The sequence below is a fragment of the Mustelus asterias genome, chromosome 20 (genome assembly GCF_964213995.1).
Source record: "Mustelus asterias chromosome 20, sMusAst1.hap1.1, whole genome shotgun sequence".
Taxonomy (NCBI): domain Eukaryota; kingdom Metazoa; phylum Chordata; class Chondrichthyes; order Carcharhiniformes; family Triakidae; genus Mustelus; species Mustelus asterias.
In genome coordinates, this window is record NC_135820.1 from 58472257 (window position 1) to 58495477 (window position 23221).

At 39.6% G+C, this 23221-nt stretch overlaps 1 protein-coding gene across 3 annotated transcripts in view; it reads left to right on the forward strand.

Moving 5' to 3' along the window:
- asxl1 (ASXL transcriptional regulator 1) overlaps positions 1 to 23221 on the forward strand; it is a 101510-nt gene that overhangs the window by 44907 nt on the left and 33382 nt on the right. The window contains exons 4-7 of one of the 3 annotated variants that reach the window (XM_078236631.1): positions 1482 to 1602; positions 2270 to 2376; positions 9745 to 9862; positions 22225 to 22401. In XM_078236631.1, the coding sequence (XP_078092757.1) occupies positions 1482 to 1602; positions 2270 to 2376; positions 9745 to 9862; positions 22225 to 22401 (523 nt within the window). Of the gene's footprint in view, positions 1 to 1481; positions 1603 to 2269; positions 2377 to 4033; positions 4114 to 9744; positions 9863 to 22224; positions 22402 to 23221 lie in introns of those variants that run through there. The other 2 variants (XM_078236634.1, XM_078236633.1) reach the window with 2 other exon arrangements.

Sequence of the window (23221 nt, forward strand, 5' to 3'; positions counted from 1 at the left end):
TTGTGGTGAATTGGAAATGTGTCTTGTACCTGCTTTGAAGAGTTGTATTTAGGTTTCATGCTTGGAAATGCATTCTTGTATCCAGCAGCTGAAACTATGTGGTGAAAGGTCATCAACCCTAAAAAAACTCTCTCTCTCTCCCCACAGATGACCTGCTGAGTGTTTTTGGCAATTTCTGTTTTTATTTCAGATTTCCAGCATCCACAGTATTTTGCTTTTGTGTTTGTACCTGAGAATGTTGCTCACCCAAGAAAGAGTACTTGATATTGCTTGCATGAATAAGATTCAATATTCCTTGTAATTATAATGGTGATTATTTTTGTAATTAAAATATTTTTATGCATAGATTTGTGCTGATTTGTATATAATTCATAGCTTCAAATCAGAGTGGATTCCAAACTTGGTTTGAGGGGAGCAAACTTATCAACTTGGTTATAATAATGTGTCTGACAAGTGATACACTTTAACGTGCTTTCAGAAAGATACACTGCCTGGAGCATCCCGTGCAACTTTTAAAAGGTGCAAGTACTAGCACTTCCTTTTGTTGCTAATATAGTTCCTCTTCTTCTCTTTCTCTCCTCCTCCCCCTCCTCTTCCTTCCCCCCAAACACCTTCAGTGAAAGAGGATGTAGACAGTCAGCCTGCCCCCTGCCTGTACCTCTGTACAAACATACAAGTTAGGAACAGAAGTAGGTCATTTAGCCCCTTGAGCCAGGAAGCCATTTGATAAGAAAATGGCGGATCTAATTGTGGCCTCGGCTTTACTTCCTGCCTACCCCACATATTTTTTGACTTGCTTATCAAATCAGGAATCTGTTTAATTCAGCCTTAGAAATATTCAGTGACCCTGCCTCCACTATTATCTGGGAAGACAATTCCACAGGCTATCCTTGGAGAAAATCTTTTTTCCTCATCTTAAATGCCAGATCCCTGACTTTTAAATTGTGCCCCTTGGTTCTAAGTCTTGCTCATAAGGGGAAACTCCTCTCCGTATCCACCCGTTTAATGTCAGTTAATTAAAGTAAATGACCGTTCTGGGGTATCTTAAGTTTTCATTAGCTCTATAAAAAGAAAATTCCCAATCCTCCGTTTGGCAGCATTTCTGAAGCAAGGTGCAAAGTTTGTATGGAGATAATTGCTTTTGTCTGAATCTAATAACTCAAAAATGGAAGGGGATATGGATGGAATAATGTTTTCAAGTTACTGTGAAAATCAACTTTCAGCTTTTATTTGCACATATTTTAAATGCACATATTTCTTCCATTATTACAAGGATAACTGATAGTTTTATTTCAAATATCCTCCTCTGCTATTCAAAATAGTTAAACTGCTTTTTTGGTTAACACAAAATACTGAAGGTAACAATTCTTTAATAAACTTTTTCATGCAGCATTATACTCATTTCCATCGTCAATCATTTATAGGTTAATTATGTTTATTCTTCAGAGAATAATTTGTTTTTAAAATTTTTATTAATTTAGAAAGATGCACTATTATGGCCCAAAAACATGCCCATTGGCGATGGTGAAGGTTATGATGATGGACCTGACTTGGAGAGCTGTGACTCTAATGAAACCAGTACTACGGGCGAGGAAAATGATGGTATGTGATAGTTTGCTTAAAACCATAAAAACCCAAAGCAGTAATCAGCATGTGCCAATTATTGAATAAATTTAGATAGGATTATCTGCTTATGAAATCCAGGAGGAACCATCAGTTGAAAAATTGCCACAAAGGGATTGAGGGAAGTGATCAGAAGAAATGATTTTATAATGAGGTTGTTAGAACATGAAAACTTTGCCAGAGGGAGTTGAGGTGGGAGCCATTGTGCCTTTTAAGAGAATTGGCTAAATATCTAAAGCAGAGGGAGGTACAAGGCTACTGGGCAGCAGGGCAGTGAACTGGCTTTATCATTTGAACTGTAGATTTGCCCATTTTCTAAACTTGTGCTGGAGAATGATTGCACTAAAGTCTGAAAGGGGAATGCAGATATTCAAGGCATGAAACGTGTTATGTTTTTGGAGGTGTCCTGGGTTTGCAGAATGCAACTTGGTGAATTTTAAGCATTTTTATAATTTGCAATTGATATATTTTTAATGTTTTTATAAAAAAGGAAAACTGAAATAGGTTTTAAAACCATATTGAACGAATCGTCTTTGCGATTTAGTTGCATCTGTGAATGCTAATTGCCAGTATTGATGAAGCAGTGTGTGTGACGAACAAGAGAAGGGGGGAGCAATCTAAACACTTTCCTTCACTCCATAATTAGCGTCACCGGTGTCTGATGAGAGTTCCTCAAATGCGTCATGTTCCACTGATATTCAAGGCAAACAGGTGTCTCCTGGCAAGCAGAACAGTCACAAAGCAACCCAGCAGGTAAGTGAGGTCCTTTTGATAAATTTGTACTGCAGCAGGAACAATTCACAATCTATCAATTTTAGAAACTGTTAAGGACATGGAGTTTTGTCTAAATACTTTAAGGCAATAGTAACTGATGTACATCAGTGGAAAATCTATTGGCGAATGACTGCTTAAAAATTGAAATGTAAGCTGGCACTGAGCCTTGATTGCTTGTAAGGCTTTCTGGTTTCCTCCCCAGAGCCGTGTTGCTTAGCAGCACTTAGCAGTATTAGCAAGTTGCATAGCTGCACTGGATCTGAAAGGGCTACTGAAGAGTTGGACTGTGCTTTTGTATCTAATAATTAAATGGATTTGTTTTTCCAGATGCAGAGCCCCACAAGTTACAGGTGCTTTCTTGAATGTTTTGTCTGCAGGAGTGATTTAATTCTTTGCTATTTAACATGCAGGCTACTCAACTGGATTACCATCTGACTAAAGATATTATACACTTACAAAATAAAAATAAAATTAAATATGTATGAAAGAATCATGAGAAGTCAGATTTCACCCATCAACATTGGATGGCTGTTACACTGAAGTATTCTCTGGAGCAGTTGTGCTATATCCATTTACAATGTTTTCATGTTACAATAGAACAGTTTTTAAAAAAAAGCTAAATTCATTCTCTGCTTGTGAGCATTGCTGAAAAGGCCACTTATTGCTCATCCGTAGTTTGCCTTGAGAACGTGATGTACTGCCTTGAACTGCTGAAGCTTGTGTGGTTGAAGATGCTTTCACAGTGTAGTTAGTTAAGGAATTTCATATTTAGAGATCTAGCATTGCGTTGTATGATGAAACTGATCAGAATAGGGTAACTGATGCGTTCATTGGTATTAGTTCAAATCTTTGAGATGCCGGCTTTTCCAAGTCACAAACATTATGCCATTGCTGGTATGGAAACTGGTTGCAGAATGGATAAGAAATATCAATTAATTGTATGCTAACTTTGCTTCTCTAATTTATTCCTTTGCAAATCTAATTTGTATGAAATGTCCTCTAGTGAGGCAATTTGCACATTAAAATCAAGATGTGTGTTGGGTGCTTTGAACAGAAATATGCGCCTGTAGATTGTGCACACATTAGCTGTTGAACAACCAAGATTTTCCTAATATAACACTGCATTTAGATATCCTGAAGATATTTCACAAAGCATTAGCAGTAGAGCAAAATGATGCACTGTTTTAAATATTTTTTCTGAATGTTCTATGGCAATTTTTTTGTTTTATTTGGTTCACTCTTAATTTGATATATTGTCATAATTAGCACAGAATTGTGCTTGTTTGGGCTCCTTATTGCAAATTAAATAAAGCATAGAACGGTTACAACATAGAAGGAAGCTATGTGGCCATTCATGTTTGTCAGCTCTCTGCAAGAGCCACTTGTATGCACACTCAAACCCTGCAAAACTGTGTAGGCTGTTAGAATTGTAAAAGGAACAAAACTTGGATTTATAAAATTCTTTACTGTGTTTGTATCAATATTGGTAAGCATCTGTCATAATGTAAAGTTTGAAACTTCCCTTTGGCCTGCAGGTGTTCATCCAGTTAGCTACTAGATTTAATCCAGTAGTTAATGGCTGAACGACCAACAGCTTTTTCATTGAAGCTGAGTGAGTTCTTCCTCGTTTGTTACCAGCTCGCTTAATACTGAACAGTGAATATCCTTGAAGTGCAGTTAATAATGTGGAGAATATGCACCGGCATAGGACAGTGGGTAAAGTGCCTGATTCAGTACTGTAAATTCTGTTGTAGCACCATCTTTTTCAGGGATATACAGTAAATTCTGCCATTGCTCGTGACACGCCACATCCTGAAAATTATTTTTACAACTTGCCATTTTATGTAAAGCCAAATCCTACAGATAAATGAGAAGAAAATGTCCAGTTATGTTTTTGGATGAGGGAGCTATGTTGGCCATAATAAGGTACATTTGGAATTTTAGTTATTGTATAATTGAGAAAACATTGAAAATCCATTCTTATTTTCTCACACCCTCACTTCCATTATCTTAAATCTTTGGGAGAATCTTCAATTTTCTTCTTGTACTTGACCAGGGTTGCAAAGCAGTTTGTATTTTGGTTGTTCAAATTAAGTGGATTTTAGCATGGAATGATCGATGACACATTTTTTCATTAAAAATGAAAGATGCAGGTGAGTTTGAATACAGTTTGACTTTCAATTCTGGAAACTCGTATCCCCCTTTGGAGAACTTCACTCCATGACCTCCAACATCATAGTCCCTAAAACTAAACAGCTGACTTCTATCTCCTTCCTAAAATCCATACACAGGTCTAAACTGGTCAATGTATTGTTACAGCTAGTTCCTGGCGAACTGAACTAATTTCTTCTAATTTTGGCTTTTTCTTCCTTTGTTCAGCCTCTTGCCAGCCACATGGTACTAAAAGAGATGGCGGGAGAAATAGCAAATGCACTAGTGGTAATTTACCAAAATTCGCTAGACTCTGGGGTGGTTCCAGCAGATTGGAAAACAGAAAATGTGACGCCACTGTTTAAAAAAGGAGGTAGACAAAAGGCAGATAACTGTAGGCCGGTTAGCTTAACTTCTGTAGTAGGGAAAATGCTTGAATCTATCATCAAGGAAGAAATAGCGAGACATCTGAATATAAATTGTCCCATTGGTAAGACTCAACATGGGTTCATGAAGGGCAGGTCATGTTTGACTAATTTGGTGGAATTCTTTGAGAACATTACATGTGCAATGGACAGTGGGGAACCTGTGGATGTGGTGTATCTGGATTTCCAGAAGGCATTTGACAAGGTGCCGCACCAAAGACTGCTACATAAGATAAAGGTGCACAGTGTTACAGGTAATGTATTAGCATGGATGGAGGATTGGTTAACTAACAGAAAGCAAAGAGTGGGGGTAAATGGGTGTTTTTCTGATTGGCGATCAGTGACTAGTGGTGTGTCTCGGAGATCAGTGTTGGGACCGCAATTGTTTACGATTTACACACATGATTTGGAGTTGGGGATCAAATGTAGTGTGTCAAAATTTGCAGATGACACCAAGATGGGTGGAAGAGCAAAGTGTGCAGAGGACGCTGAAAGTCTGCAAAGGGATATAGATAGTCTAAGTGAGTGGGCAAGGGTCTGGCAGATGGAGTACAATGTTGGTAAATGTGAGGTCATCCATTCTGGTAGGAACAGCAAAATGGACTATTATTTAAATGGTAGAAAATTGCAGCCTGCTGCTGTGCAGAGGCACCTGGGTGTCCTTTTGCAGGAATCTCAAGGAATTGATTTGCAGGTGCAGCAGGTAATTAAGAAGGCAAATGGAATTTTGTCCATCATTGTTAGAGGGATGGAATTTAAAAACAGGGAGGTTATATTGCAGCTGTATAAGGTGTTGGTGAGGCCACACCTGGAGTACTGTGTACAGTTTTGGTCTCCTTACTTGAGAAAGGATATACTGGCACTGGAGGGGGTGCAGAGGAGATTCACTAGGTTGATTCCAGAGTTGAGAGGGTTGGCTTATGAGGAGAGACTGAGTAGACTGGGGCTATACTCATTGGAATTCAGAAGAACGAGGGGAGATCTTATTGAAACACAAGATTATGAAGGGAATAGATAAGATAGAAGCAGGGAAGTTGTTTCCACTGGCGGGTGAAACTAGAACTAGGGGGCATAACCTCAAAATAAGGGGAAGTGACAACTCCAAAAACGTCGAAGACGGCTCTCCATGCTTGCTGTGCACATCACTCTCTTCCTACCTCCTCTCTCCTGCCTCCCTCTGTCTCCCTCGCTACCCTCATCTTTCTCTTTACATTTCTCTTTGCCGTTCTTTCTCTGTCTCTGCCCATCCTTAACCAAAATGGCTTCTCTAGACCCTTTTTTAATACCATCCAACTTGAAAGCCCACTAGCCAATATTTGGAAAACAGCCAATTTGTCTATAACTTGTCAAGATTAAATAAGAATTACCCATTGGTTTTAAGCTAATTACGCACACCATCAGCTTTTAGACAATGCTTCTTCTCAAACTATCTCTCTTCTGGAGGTAGGTTTGAACATTGACATGGCTGTCTGTCATTTGGAGGTGAGGTCCTTTAGACAAGGCCCTATTCCGTCCTCCTCCTAGTCAAGGTTAACATTCGTCATATCTCTTTATTCTGTGTACCAAGAAGCACACAATCTTTTTCCCCAAAACATTCTCAGAATCCGTTAATCAAGTGTTAATATGTTTATAATTAAAAAACTTATAACCATTTGTTCCAAATTACTTTTCCAGACTTTCTAATATATTAATGAATTATTAATTCTTTAATTGTCTCACAATTAAGGCTGTCTATTTAACTCATCTGGTTGGTTTCCAATTTTGCTGGTTTAGATTTTATTAAAATGGCTTCCATCAATTTCAGCAGAAAATGCATATAAACATTTTAATTGAAACTACAAAATGATATCTCCACTTAAACTAGTGATCTTGAAAGTACCAACAGTGGAACATGCTTTGTTCTGGACTTGCTCAATTTAATTCACTTCTGCTCTCCCTTTTTCCTTTCCCAGAACCACATTAATGTTCCCCTTGTCCTCACCTTCTGCCCCAGCAGCCCTGCATTCAAAGGATTACCCCCTGCCATTTCTATCACCTCCAGCGTGATGTCACCACCAAACACACATTCTTCTGCCCTCCCCTTTCAGCATTCCAAAGGGACTATTCCAAACATGATACTCGGATCCACTCCTTTTCGTACCACTTACCCTTTCCTTCCCACAGCACCTTTCCTTGCAAGTGTAGGCGATGCCACAACTGCAGCTTTATCGCCTTCCTTCCCATTGTTCAGAGCCCCAAACACTCCCAAATGAAGCAGCACTTCGCCTACTTTCAGTTTAGTGTACAATATTGCTATTCACAATATGGTCTCTACATTGGGAAGATGTGAGGCAGACTGGTGACTGCTTTGCATTCCCATTCAATTGTCAATAGCATTCCTGACTTCCAGTTGCCTGCCATTTTCATCCTTCACCCCAATCCTGCCTTTGCCTCCTGCAGTGTTCCATATGAAGTTCAATGCAAGCTTAGGGTACAGCACCTCACCTTTTGAATGGACACTTAACTCTTCTAGACTCGATGTTGATCTCAACAATTTGAGATCGCAGCTTGTACCCTCCTGTTGTTTTCTTTTACTTTGTTTTGTCTTTCCCTTTTTTGCTTTTGGGTGACAGTGATTATGATTCACACTCCCTCGTGATGCTTCTTTCTGTTTCTTTGCTTGTTCCATGATTACTTCCCTTTGTCATTTTAATTTCCTTTACTCTCCAGCCTATCACAGCCCTTGGCTTTTGATCTTTTTTCCACCCTCTGACCCCTCACTTGTTAAAAAACTATTATATTTCTATTCCTCGTTCAGATGAAAGATCATGGATCTGAAACCTGAACATTTCTCTCTCCACAGATGATACCAGACTTGTTCTGTATTTTCAGCGTCATCTTGTTTTTGTTCCAGAATAAACTTAACTGTCCCTTTCACTTGTATGAAAAGCACACGGGCGTTCCAAAATCTCATTTTGAAATTAATCTCTTTGCTTGTCGAATACCCAAAATAATTTTCAACTGTTAAAACTGCACTGCTAAAGCAGCATACTTCCAATCCATTGCTGCAGAAAATAAAAATCTATTCACATTTCAGTTTACCTTTATCTCCTAGATGAAGGGGATCATCTCGTAAGAATCCTGGGCAGTCATATTTTGTTCGCATCACAAATTGATGGTATAAATTGAGCATTTGCAGTTGCATTGTTTCGTTACCAGGACAGCTATAACTGAGACCAGCAATGATGCTGTGTTTAGGCCAGGATGAGACTGTTGACCGTTGATTCAAAAAAATGATGGTTGCTTAATTCATGAGATGTCCAAGCAGGCATCTTTGTGGGCCACATAGCTGCATACCACATAGCTTTGGGAGTCGGGCTAAAATGCTTCAATCCATGGTTCTGTTACCTTGCATGTGTACTCATTGAAGTTTATTTATTAGTGTCACAAATAGGCTTACATTAGCACTGCAATGAAGTCCGTTTGAAAATCCCCTAGTTGCCACACTTCGGCACCTGTTGAGGTACATTGAGGGAGAATTTAGCATGGCCAATGCGCACCTAACCAGCATGTCTTTCATACTGTGGGAGGAAACCGGAGCACTCGGTGAAAACCCACGCAGACACGGGAAGAACATACAGACTCCACACAGTGACCCAAGTCAGGAATTGAACCCTGGTCCCTGGTGCTGTGAGGCAGCATTGCTAACCATTGTGCCACCATGCCGCCTTCAGTAATATTTAATCACTATTATAGCACAAGCACTTATTCTGAAATAAAGCCTTATGCAAGTCTCTCGGCTCACAAGTTTAAATCCGACAAAACCAGCAGACGTGAAATGTAATTTTGCACAGGTGGAAGTTTTGTGGGCTTTGTACTCAAATAGCCAGGTATTGGGCTACACATGACCCTTGACTGTTTGGACATCCTTTGTGTGCAGTGGGAAATTATTAATGCTTTTTGTTGGATTGATGCAACATGAAAGTGTATTTGTTTAATCTTGTTCTTATTGGGCTTGTTTTCCTCCTTTTAACCAAAACTTTGTTCTGGGAAATGCAGTAAAATCTGGATGCACGCATACTTGAATCAAGTGTTGAACTTGCATACTACTACTGTTAAAGCCAATTATGTCACCATAGGATCAACATTACATTTAATGTAAACAATAGATCTGGAATTATCTCCTGCCTGGCCTAATATAGTGAAATGGATCGAGACTAACTGTGGAAGCAAATCTTCCACTTTGGTCTTGACTCAAACTTGTGCTACCATCCATGTGCAAACTACAGCATGAATGCAACTTGAAGATATGACATTACTGTAGAGCTGTGGCTTACTTCACTCAGTGGTTGCATTGTTGCCTCTGAGGCCAAAAGATAGTGGGTTCAAAACCTATACCAGAGCGCTTGCGCATACAACATAGGCTGACTTATTCATGCGATAATGAAGAAATGCTGAATAAAAGGTTAAACCAAGGCCTCATTTGCTCTTTTTAATGTAACAAAACCTGTGGTGCTATTCCAAAAAAAAGCTTCCAATGTCCTGGCTAACATTCATCCCTTTAGCAGCATCAAAATGCTTTATCTGTTCATTTATTACATTGCTGTTTGTGGGATTTTGGCTTGCGTAGACTGGTGTCAGTGTTTTCCGACTTTACAACTGTAAGCATGTTTAAAAATGACTTGGTTGCCTTTGTAGCATTGGCACATTGTAATTGTGAAAGGTATAATTGTAAATCAAACTAGTTCTTGGACTTAACGAGTTTGTACCTAAACTCTGTCTTTCTTAACAGCCTGTGAAACAGCAGCCAAAAAAGAAGATTGGAGTTCCAGTTATGATGAGCAAATCGATTCCGAGAGTTGTATTGACACCACTGAAAGTAAATGGAGAACATGTGGAGTCTGCTTCAGGTAAAATGCGGGAAGCTTAGTTTTAATCCGCATCCTCTCCCTACGTAATCCTTATTTTTGTAGGCTCTTTGAAGCCTTTTTGCATGGCAAGTTTCCATTGAAAAGGTGTTGTCAATTTTCAGAATGAAGCGAGCAGAAATGGAGCATGGAAATAGTGGTGGTGAGGAACCACTGCTACAAGAACAAATATCAAGAGTGTTTTGACTAACGAACTGGAGTTTATAATTGAATACAAGTATTTTTGGTAATCTGAAGCAAATGGTCCAAAAAAGACTTGGGGGTGACTGGGTGGAATTGGAATAACTTGTTTCCAAGCAGAGTGTTATTGGAACATGGAGTGCTTTGTCAAGTGTAACTATTGAAGCAAGTACTTTCTAACAATTAAAAAGGCAGTTGGGTCGGTATTTGAATTGGAACAATATTAAAAAAACAAAATAATGTGAAATGTAATTATATAGACAACAGGACATTTAACTGAGTAAACAACTACAGCTAAAGACATTGCATCAGCACAGGCATTTGAGACTGAAAGTCATCTGTACCCTAATTGGATTCCAATGATTGTTATAATCAAGGTCAGAAATGCCAAGGTGTTTTATGAGGTCAGCCTGGACCATAATCTTTGCACTTTGAAGGCATAAGATGTTTCATTGCAGGCATGATTCAAATGACCCACATGGGAGCTTTTATCAAACCAAGTTTAATTAAGAATACAGTTGACACATAGAAAATTAGCAATAACTTTTACCAATTACAAGCAAGAAAAAAAACCCAACAATGATATTGTATAAACCTTAATAAATAAATGCACTGTTCCAACCAAACCAGCCTCCTTATAAACAGACACCCATCTCAAGTTTAGCAGAAAATAAGGATGCTCACATGATGTTGGACCTTAGTCCTTTGGTTGGAGAATTGAAACTCTGGCAAGGGAGGAAATAGCAGGGGCCCTGGCAATTATTTTCAATTCCTCTCTGGCCACAGGAGAAGTCACAGTAAGAGTTTTAACAACACCAGGTTAAAGTCCAACAGGTATATTTGGTAGCAAATTTGCTACCAAATAAACCTGTTGGACTTTAACCTGGTGTTGTTAAAACTCTTACTGTGTTTACCCCAGTCCAACGCCGGCATCTCCACATCACAGGAGAAGTGCCAGAGGACAGACAATGTAGGACAATTATTCAAGAAGGTAGGTGGGGATAAACCAGTCCAGTCAGTCTCACCTCAGTTATGCAGCTACTATTGGAAGCAATTTTGAGACGATTACTCTGCAATTGGAAAGGCTGGGATTAATCAAGAACAGTCAGTGTGGTTTTGTTAAAGGGAGGTCATGCCTGACCAACTTGATTGAATTTTTTGAAGAGGTGATCAGATGTGTAGATGAGGGCAATGCAAGTGACGTAGGCTTAGACTTCAGCAAGGCTTTTGACAAGGTCCCACATGGGAGACTGATAACGAAGCTAAGAGCCCATTGGATCCAAGGAAATTTGGCAAATTGGCTGAGTAGCAGGAATTAGAGGGTGATGATCGAGGGATTTTTTTCTGACAGGAAGCCTGTGTCCAGTGGGCTCCTGCAGAGATCAGTGTTAGGGCCCTTGCTGTTTGTGGTTTGTATAAATGATTTGGACTTGACTGTTTAGGAGAATTGATCAGTAAGTTCGTGGATGATACAAAAATTGGTAGGGTGGTAAATAGTGAGGAAGATGTTTTAATATTCCAAAAAGATATGGACGAGCTGGTCAGATAGACGGATCAGAAGCAAATGGAATTCAATCTGGATAAGTGTGAGGTGATGCACTTGGGCAAGACAAGGGAATACATGATGAACAACAGGAGACTTGGAAGCACTGAGCATCAGAGAGATTCTGCTGTGCATGTACCCCAGTTCCTTCAGGTATCAATTTGGTGGATAAAGTGGTTCAGAAGGCAAAGTGGTATACTTGCCTTTGTTAGCTGAGGCATAAAGTTTAAGAACAGGGAGGTTATGCTGGAACTGGATGAAATGTTGGTTATGCCACAGTGAGAATATTAGGTGCGGTTCTGGAATCCACCTTATAGGAGGGTTGTGATAGCACTGGAAAGGGTGCAGAGGAGATATACCAGGATGTTACCTGGGCTCAAGTTTCAGTTATGTAGAGAGATTGGTTAGACTGGGGTTAATTTCTTTGGAGCAAAGCAGACTGGGACACTCCCACTTGCGCACACACTGACTCACTGGAAAATGGGTGGTTGTTTTTGACCGGCGCAGACATGATGAGCCGAAGGGCCTTTTCTATGACTATATGATGTGCAAGGCACTCCAATCATCATCCTGTTAGTTGTTTAATCATCGACAGTGGCAGGACTGCAGAGCCTCAATCTGATGTATTGGTTGTGAAATTGCTTAACTCTGTCCATTGCATGTTACTTCTGCTGTTTGGGATGGAAGTAGTTCTGTGTTGCAACTTCACCAGGTTGACATCTTGTGCTGCTCCCGGCATGCCCTCCTGCACTCGTCAGTGAACCAGAATTGGTCTCCTGGCCTGATGGTAATTGTAGAGTGGGGGAAATATGCAGGGTCATGAAATTACTGGTTGTGGTTTCATACAACTCTGATGACCACAGCACCTCATGGATGCCCAGTTTTCAGGTTCCACATTTGTTTGAAATTTATCCCATTTAATGTGGTGGTATGCCACACGACATGAAGAGTATCCTCAATGTGATGGGACTCTGTCTCCACAAGGACTGTGCAGTGGCCACTCCTATCAATACTGTCACAGACAGATACCTCTGAGAGGTAGATTGATGAGGATGAGATCAAGTGGAATTTTCCCACTTGGTTCCCACACCAGCTGACACAGCTTGGCAGCCAAGTCTTTTAGGGCTCCGTCAGTAGTGGTATTACCAAGCCACTCTTGGTGATGGGCATTGAAGTCCCCCACCCACAGTACATTCTGTCCCCTTGCTCAGTTCTTCTTCCAATTGGTGATCATCGTGGAGGATACTGATTCTTAAGCTGAGGGAAGAGGGACTGTAGATGGTGATCATGGGTTTCTTTGCCCATGTTTGACCTGATCCATCAGACTTTGTATGATCTCGAGTCAATGTTGGGTCTCCCAGATCAACTCCATCGCAACTGTATACTGTGGTCCAGCAACCTCTGGTGTCAGTGGGACAGGACATACCCAGGGATGGTGATGTTGATAATGGCATATTGTCTGTAAGGTATAATTTTGAGGGTATGACTGTCTTTGACTCAAGCCTCCAGATGTTAATAAGGAGGACTTCGCAGGGTTTGCTGTGATTTCTGGTGCCTAGTTTGATGCTGGATGGTCTGTTTTCTTTCCTTGTAAGACTTTGTAGCAACTCAATGCAACTCCGTGTCTTGCTGGGCCATTTCAGAAGGCATTTATAAGTTAACCACTTTGCTATGGATCTGGAGTCACATGTAGGTCGGAGATTGCAGATTTCATTTTCTAAAGAATATTCGTGAACCAAATGGGTTTTTATTACAATTGTTACTATTTAATTCCAGATTCATGGGAAAAAAAGCACATCAATTAGAATTATGTGAACTATGTCTAATTCTGACCCGTGTTCCCAGAGTATTAAGACAAAAGCAAAATACTGCGGATGCTGAAACAAAAACAAAATGTTGGAAAATCTTAGCAGGTCTGACAGCATCTGTGGGGAGAGAATAGAGCCAACGTTTCGAGTCTAGATGACCGTTCATCAGAACTGAGAACAAAGAGAATCAGCAGAGATTCATACTTTGAGGGTGGGGGAATGGGACCAAGGGGACAGCACCATTTCAGCCTTCTGTATCCTCATTTACATTCCCTTTGTCCCATTCTACCCCCTGTGCCCTCACCCTCGTGATATAAATCTCTACTGATTCTCTTTGCTCTCAGTTCTAACGAAGGGGCACCTCGACTCAAAATGTTTGCTCTATTCACTCCCCACAGATATTGTCAGACCTACTGAGATTTTCCAGCATTTTCTGTTTTTGTTCTCAGAGCCTAGGTTGCTGGATTGCTAACATTATCACTGCACCACTTCCTCCCCCTGATAATTTGAAGTGTTTCAGAAAGCTTACACTCCTTGACGATTATTAAAGCTGCTAAATTCTAATTCGGAGGTCTGTTTGAGGAGTGAATCATTCTGTGGCCAATCTGAAAACTTGGAAATGGCAATAAAAAGGATAAATACAAACTACTAAAAGATGGAAAAGAAACGAGATCACTCCACAAGTTTGCTGGTTTGTCAAAAATCTAAGGACTTGTGGTGTATAAGTATTTCTTGGTGCTTTGATTGGAGCTGTGACCATTTAAAATTTGCAGTTCTGATTAAAAGTTAATTGGACTGATTTACTGATGAAGTCACTCAGTTTCTTTAAATTAATATCAATTTTTCTTAGCCCAGATAAGGCAATTTCTTATTGTTTAGAAAACCTACAGTACATTTTATTTTTCAATTAATTCACTTCCAAATTCCAACCCCTGTCTAAAGATGTCGACTCAGACTGGTGTACAATTTCATAGGTTAAGCCATCCTATTGGGAAATTTTCTCTAATTGCTCTAGATGTTCCTTGACAGCAGGCTATTAACTGAATTGATTAGGTCAGGTGTGATGATCACAACCAAGATCAGTTCTGTCCTTCCTTACTTGTACATGTCATCATCACCATTTAGATTGCATTCAGGAGGAGGAGGATATGACCTTCCCTTCTGACTTGGTCCCAGGTTGGGTGTAGCTTGTCTTTATTAGGATTAGTGATACAATTTTTTAAAAAGTTGTTACCTTTTGTGCGCCAAATTTTCAGCTTGCTTGCATGTACAACTGAAAACTCAAGTTACTTGTTGAAGATAAGCACTTGTCTTGTACATGAGTTATTGTGATGGTTAGAACCTGTAGCTGTCCGCAGGAGTGATTTCAGTTGCTCCTGATGCGGACCTGCTGTTTTGGCTGTTCTGGACTCTACACTGCCAATTGTTGAACCCTGATCATCTTTCCCTTTGTGGTAATGAATGCATACTGAAATTAAACTTTCTGGGCAATCTTGTAGATGACTCATTTTTCAGAATTAGTTTACGTAATTCTAATTGATGAGCTTTTTTACAGCATTGCTAAATTTGTACATTTAAACTGTGCTGTCACCTAATGTGCCAGTGTAAATTTGGTGCTTCGGTATTTATTCTGCATGTTGACATTCTCTTTCTTTCCTTGATCTATTCATGTATCTACCTTTGTGAGCCAGATGGAGATATTTACATCCATCATATGTAGCTGGTCAGAAGTATATTTTAAAAATTAGATTTCCTGTTTTTCTTACCTTGGTGGCAAACCTCGCCCTAAGTTCAGGAATCACAGACCAAAAGAGAGAATGCTGAAAAATCTCAGCAGGTCTGGCAGCATCTGCAAGGGGAGAAAAGAGCTGATGTTTCAAGTCCAGATGACCCTTTGACGAAGGCCTGCTGAGATTTTCCAGCATTTTCTCTTTTGGTTTCAGATTCCAGCATCCGCAGTAATTTGCTTTCATTCAGGAATCGCAGAATTATTATGATGCAGAAGCAGGTTATTTGGCCTATTGTATCTGCACCAGCTTTCCGAATGAACAACTCGCCCAGCACCGTTTCCCACTTTCTCCCATAACTCTGCACATTCTTCCTTTTCAGATAAGTTTAAGTCCAAAAGCTTTTCTCGTATTGCTTTGCTTCTTTTAGTAATACTTTGAATTTGTGCCTCTTGTTCTTGATCCTTTCACTAATTTCTCCCTAAATCCCCTGTCCAGACCTCTCATTTTGAGTAGCTGTCAAATCTCCTCCACCTTCTTTTCTTTCAGGAGTACAGTCCTGACTATTCCAACCTATCTTCATAACTGAAGTTTCTTATCCCTGGAATCAATCTCATGAATCTTTACTGCACTCTCTCTAATGTTTTCACATCCGTCCTATAATGCAGCATGCAGAACTGGATGCAATACTCCAAACTCGGACCAAACTAGAGACGTACACAAATTCAACATGACCTCCTTGCTCTTATACTCTATGCTCCTGTGAATAGGCCAAGGATACTGTATGTTTTATTAACTGCTGTCTAAGGATTTTCAGAATTAAACAAATAAGGCAACTGATAATTGAAATGAGCGACCCTTTGTTTTTAGCCTGTCAATGGCCTTCAGTGCTCGAATGGATGCAGAGAATATGCCTATTTAGATTTATCCCCACATCTCTGTTGTAACCTTGGAGGCACAGCAGATTAAATACAGCTTCGCCATAGCAACTTTATCGCACCCACACCCCAGATATTGTCTTGTCTCAGAAGATCAGTTGATCTACTTAATTCAGGCCGTAGGTGATTTGAAGTAATTCATGCAGTAGATTATCCGAACAATTACTATTAGGGAGAAAACATGGACCAGAGTTCCAGGTATAATATTGTTTTAGTTCTTCAGCATGAATTTGCTGCAATGTGATTCCTTAGACGTTAAAAACAGAACATGCATGAAATTCTCAGCAGGTCAGGTAGCAGGCTGATGACTTCTTGTCAGAACTGGAAGGAAGTTAGAGATTGAGTGACAAGGGATAGTGGCGCAAGGTAAAAGCAAATTGTAATGGAAAAGTGACAAAACAACAAATGCATCTACAAGGATATAAATGTTAAAAGCAGAATTCTTGCCATCAGCTGTTGTCTGAAACAAAATGGAGCAGAGGTTATGATAGAATAGTAGAATTCCTACAGTGCAGGAGGAGGCCATTTGGCCCATCGAACCCAGGTCCCTGTCTCTGTGAGGCAGCAATGCTTAGCACTATGCCACCGTGCCGCTTGAAATTGTTGGTCTCTGTGATCTCCTGATCTGAAATTGTTGAATTCCCTGTTGAGTCGGAAGGCTGTCAAGTGCCTAAACTAAAAGTGAGGCATTGTTCCTTGAACTTGTGTTGAGCCTCATTTGGACAGTGCCAGTGGCTGAGGTTGTGGTGAATGGGGTGGAGAAATAAAATAACAGGTGACTGGAAATTTATAAGCGTATTTGTAAAGTAAATGGATGTGTTGACAAGTGTCACCCAACCTTCATTTAATCTCTCTAACATGTAGGAGACTGCATCATTGGCAGTAAATACTGTACACTGAACTGAAAAAGTACATTTGTTATGCTTAAAAGGATGGTGAGAAGGGAGGAAATAATAGGATAGATGTTACATCTCCTGCTCTTGCATGGGAAGGTGCAACGGGACGGAGAGGTGCTGTTGTGGGTGGGTAAGGGTGTTATGGTGGAAACATTGTTTACCATCCTCCCACCCTCACTCCACCTGACATTCTGAAGTGTTTCATGGTGGCTTCATGATGGAGTTAGTGGAAATGGCGGAAGATGAGCTGGTTTTCAGTGGATAATGGTGGACTAACCCCAGTAATAGAGACCAAGAAATTGAGGAAAGGACGTGTCTGAGGTGAACCATGTGATGTCAAAGGGCAGAAAATTAGATGGAAGGTTGATGAGATTTTTGCAGTTCAGGGAACAAGGAATGTTTCAGATATTCCACAAAGGTGACGCGAGAGTAACTGACCCCAACGTCAATGCAGCTTTTGATGGATGTAGTATCAGTGAGTCTTATTAAATTCAAGTCAGTAGAGATTGGGGGTGGGGTGAGGGGGTGGCAATGTTGGGTAGGGAGGACTCCATTGGCTGCTGTCAACCTAGCACAAAGAAGGATGATTTTTATTGGCAGCCAATCACCTTGTGGCTCAAAAGGGTGATTGAAGATGGATAATAAATCCTGGCCTCGCCATGATGTGCACAACCCACGAACAGTCTGGTGTACTCGGGATCCTTAGTTTTCCATTTTCAGTTTTATTTTGATGAGGCAGCAAAGCAGAAATTTTCAAGGGGAGAGAAAGTTTAGCCATACGAAGGAGGATGCTGTTGGATTAAGACTGGTTGAACCTCCAGGGAAGAAGCAATTTACCTCAGGCCATTTATGATGAAAAGGAAATGGTTAGAACCAAGAAGCTGGAAACTCAGACTCCTCAGGAGTGCTGTTTTGCAAAATTAGGTTTGCATATTGATGCAATTATGATCATAATTGGTGATTGCATGCTAAATGGACACTGTTCTTGAATTCTGCCAGATTTTGAGATTGAACTGAAATTTAGTATCTTATTTAGTAGAGGCTAAGGTTTGGGAGGTATTCCGAAGCTTTGGGGCCGAGGTAACTGAAGGCACAAATGCCAATAGTGGAATGATTAAAATTTCAGGCCTGGAATTGTTCAGTACGTTTAATGATTGTGTATAAAATGAGCATTTATCTTATTTTTATTCCTCTTAACTGAAATGCTATTACATATTCATCTTCAACAGCAAATAATTATCATGTGCTAATTAATACGAACTGTCTCCAATGAAGCCAGTGTCTTTCTATAAATGCTTCTCAAGATTGGGCATTGTTGCATTTATTGTCTGTCCCAAACTGCCTTGGGGATGGTGGTCTGCTTGTCTTGAACCACTGCATAATGGATTAATACAGCAGAGTTGTTTGCTAGGGAGCTTCAAGCTGCATTTAAGACTCACCATCTTGATATTGGACTAGAGATACCTATTGGTTAGGCCAGATAAGAATAACAGATTCCCTTCCCTAAAGGGCATTAGTGATAATTGGACGCTGCACAGTCACTTCTACTGATCACATTTTTTAAAAAACTGTATTTTAGATTTTCAAACTGCCATGATGCAATTTGAGCAAATTCTCTGGATTATTTGTCCAAAGTCCATTTACATATCTGGTGTAGCAAGGAATGGAAGTCTGAGGGTCTAATTTATAATGGACTGACAGCGACCAAAGGTCTGATGTCGCAGCAAATCATTTGCACTGTAAATTTTGTCCCTGTTGTATAGAGGGTTCCAGACTGGCCAATATTCAAACTTCTGGAATGACTTCCAAGTAATTGGGTCTTGCCATTGTTTGACTTGACATATCAGTGTCAGATTGTGGGATGCCAGCTAACTCTGCGTGACTTGCCTGCACCCATCTGCTGATGTCATTTATTAAAAGATGTATCGCACCTTTCCAGAACAGCTTTGTTGGTTATACCTTGTTTCATTTCTCACAAACTCAGATTTTTGTGGGCCATAACCTACTATGCCGAGTCAACCTAATATATATGTGATTGTGTTTAGCAGTGAAAACTAGGGGCATTCAACATGCAACTAGAATGCCACTGTCTTTTAACAACACATGTTCTAATCTAAGTATCCTGCATTTAACGTTGGATATTTGTTTGCTTTTGGCATAAACTTTATTTCTTAAAACATACTTTTCTACGTGAACCCTATACTGATCATTTGGGTGGATGATTTTCTTTCCATTGCTCTGAAAATTCTGTTTATATATGTGAAATTAAATAAAGTATTTGAAATGGTTTTTATGTACTGTTTCTTCTATCCCTATTTCTTTTGCATAGGTAGATTCAATGACCCACCATTGCTGTGTTGGAGTTATATGTTAATAGTTTTATGCCCGGATGTGTAGTAGAATCATGTAGCTATGCAATTCTCTGGCCAGACTAAGGACTGTAACTTGTATCTTGGGGATATCTCAAAGATGTGCTGGGGAATGCCTACCTGGAAGTTGCTAGGGAAGGATTGCACGAGCAATTGCTCGTTCAGACTTCCTTTGGGCAATTGCCCTGCACTGGAAATTATTTGGGATAGTTCTGAACATCTTACTACAATAGTTACCCGAAAAGATTAGAAGAATTAAAGCCACTTCCGGCTTCTGGGTAACTATTGGACTGATCTTCCCTGACTCCCTATGGAAAAATCCCCCATCCTCCAACTGTGTGAAGTCTTGGTCATTGAAACATAGGGGTGACCCTGTCACAGGAGAGGAGAAATAAGGCTCATACCTGAGCACTGAGTTGTTGAGAAAGGAAAAAAACTTGTTTAACCGTAATGGAGGGGAACTTGGAGGAAATGAAAAATCTATAATGCTATTGAGGCAAAATCTAATGTGGGAACACCATTCACCAGTGAATTGTATTATGATCCCTGCGGAGACCAGCAATGTTTAGAAAGGAATTCAATCTCCCAGTTAACTGAAGGAATTACAACACAAGGTTTCTAATTTTCCACCAAAATATTTTACTGTACAATTAAGCAAAGCACCTGCTACAAACATAACAGTATTTCATTAACACTTATTCTTTAAGTCCGAAAATCTCCATGGGACACTTCCTGTTCCAGTTTTATTTCTACCCGAGTCCCATAGTAAAACCAAGGTGTGCCACAATTCCAGGATTCTCCGCAGGGTCCTCCTTTTCTTTTGAGGACAAAGATTTCTTGGGATCCTTCTGCTGATATCTGGCTAAATGTTTCTCTAATTGTCCTTAAGCACCTGACAATTGTGAACATCCTCACTCAAGAATGGGCCTCATTGAAATCTTGCTTAGTGACTCCTCATCAGATAACACTCTGCTTCTGGTCTAAAACTCCTGGCAGATTTCTCTATCTGCTTCTCAAAGCTACTTCTAGACTCCAAATGACTTTGTTTCAAGAAAAAGCACGTAGATAAAACCTGACCAAAAGAGATCTTCCTGCACTGTATCTTCATGGCTATGTGCACATCTGCCCCAGATAGAGATTCAAATAATTATCTCCCATTCCCTGACATGTCCTTTGATCTTAAAATGAAATTAATACTTTAAGATCTGCTTACCCACCCTCCACATCTGGGAAAATTACATGAATAATTTAAGTCCCTTTATGGAGACATCTCTCCACTCCAAGGGGTCACCCCTTGTTTGTTTCCCTACTTTGAACTCTGATCTTATTTTATACACAGGCCACCCATTGAAATACAGTCACTAAGTTCATTTAACAGAATCTCAAACCGGGTGCTTCCACTATCTTTTTCTTGAAACTAAAAGTTATATTCCTACAACATAATCATGAAATTAGACATTTTCTCAACCGAATATTCACTTTGCCATGTCTGTTCTATGGCAAGTAATTTAGCTCTTAATTCCCAGAGTCTGTACAGCTTCTTCTACAAGCCTTCAGTTAGGAATGTGATGGAATACTCTCCACTTGTCTGGAGGAGTGCAGCTCAAGAAGCTTGACACCATCCCGGACGAAGCCTGTTTGACCGGTACTCCATCCACCACCTTAAACATTCACTCCACTGACTATCAGCGCATCTAAATTTGCACTGCAGCAACTGCCCAAGGTTGCTTTAAAAGCACCTTCCAGCCTGCAAACTCCACCACATTGAAGGACAAGGGTAGCAGATGCATAGGAGCACCACCACTTGCAAGTTCTCACCCAAGCCACACATCATCCTGACTTAGATCTATGTCGCCTTTCCTTCACTATTGCTGGGTCAAAATCCTGGAACTGCCTTACAGCATTGAGGTGTTAATCTCCTCCTTGAGGGCAATTTGGGATGAACAACAGATCTTGGCCTTGCCAGCAAAGCTCACATCTGAAAGAATAGGAAAGAAAGTGCTTCACTCAAAGTAAGATAGACTTTCAGTTAGGATAATGAAAGAAAAAGACTCTGGAATCATATGATAAATTGTAGGTTACTGTGATTTTGGTCAGGGAATGGAGGGGGCTGACTGGCTTTCCTCCCCTGCTAAAACTGTGATATTGTCAACACAGTTAAACTTGGTTTTTTCTTTCCCATTACAGTACTGGTTACTTTTGAAGGTTAGAGAATAGTTTTTTTTTTAAACTACGAAGAGCCACAACTGTCTTTGGTCCAGTACATTTCTTCCATTTTTTTTTGTTATTCCGGGTTTCATGAACAAATTGACCATTTGCTCATTTGGCAAAGTACACATTGTGTACACATTGTGCCTTCTCGCAAAATACTAATGGATGTGCTATATAATCGCATTATTTCTTTATTCAAGAGGTGTACTTTCCTTTTGAGAATTACTTGATGTCCCCTTGAAGTAATTGTTTGTTGTAAATGGTGCCTTTATAGTTTTGACTGTCAGCTTTTGTGTACATACATCCAAATTTAGATGTTGAGCTTTTTAAAAATAAGTGCTTCATTTACAGCTTTTTTTGGTGATATATTCAAATCATTTGGAAGTTATATTTAAGGAGTGAAATGCTTATCAGGAAATGTTCAGCACATTAATAATCAGGCTGCTATATTTGTTCATATTTAATCAAGAATTTGCTTTGGGAGGGGTTTAATGGCATTTAGATTATGGGATAGAACATTTGTGAAAGTTCGCACCTGATAATTATTTTCTTCAATCTTGTTCAGATCTAAAATCAAGAAACTACATAGGATTAAGATCATGGTTTCCTTTTGTATAATCTTTATAACGGTTTTTCATCGGCAAAACCATTAAGTAAAAAATTTGTTTTTAGCATTTACAGCCAAGCACACAGATGGTGAATCAAGCAGTGCATCTAGTGGTAGTTCCTGCACAGTGACTTCAGGCAGCGCACAATATAACAGAACAGAAATGAATAAACTCCAATGCAGGCCTAACCTGAGCCGGAAACCTGGACAGCATTTCAGAACCCTGAGAAGGTCAAACGCTGGTAAAAACAAAAGTAGTTTTATTGTATTTTTGGGATGATGTACCTATTTTAGTTTCTGATTAGAGATAAATGTCTGAAGAATTTAAAATGCTAAGTTCCATTAAATGTGCAACTACTCATCAGTTAAATATGAAATTAGCCTATGAGAGTATCTAGCAATGTATGGGATAAATTTTAAGTACACAAAATTAGGATTGTTTATTATTTCTGTATGTATTGAGTCTATAGACTAAGCTGCACTGTATAATTAATTTTTAAAATGTTTAATTGTTAACTACATGCAGTGATTAGTCAGGTAAATTGCAGCTTCCTGGATTCTTGGTGCTCGTGAAGTAACACGTTCTGAGGTCTATGCAAATACAAAACAATGCAGATGTTGGAAAACAAATCTCAAAAAGATGCTGAAAACATTCAACAGATCTAGAGGCATCTGTGGCTTGAGAAGAATTTAATGTTTCAGACTAATGAAACAAGGTCATAGGCCATGGGTGCTGTGTGTTGCCAGTATTTTCTGTTTACATTTCTAATTTCTAGAATTCACAATATTTTGTTCTAACGTGAAAACTAGTTTGGTTTAATAACCATTACAGAGACACAGTTGCAGAGTGGCCAAGGTTAGGACAATAAATAATCCAAGATATTTCAATTCTATAAGAGATGGACAAAATGGAGGAGAGGTTGCCCCAGTAAAATATGTTCTAAAGACAGTAGAAATAAAGGATCTTCAGAAAATTTAACATGTAGAATTAGTTCGGGTTAGCCAATGAATTTGAGGGCAGAAAACAATGGTGGAAGTAGTTTATAGACTGCCAAATGGGCC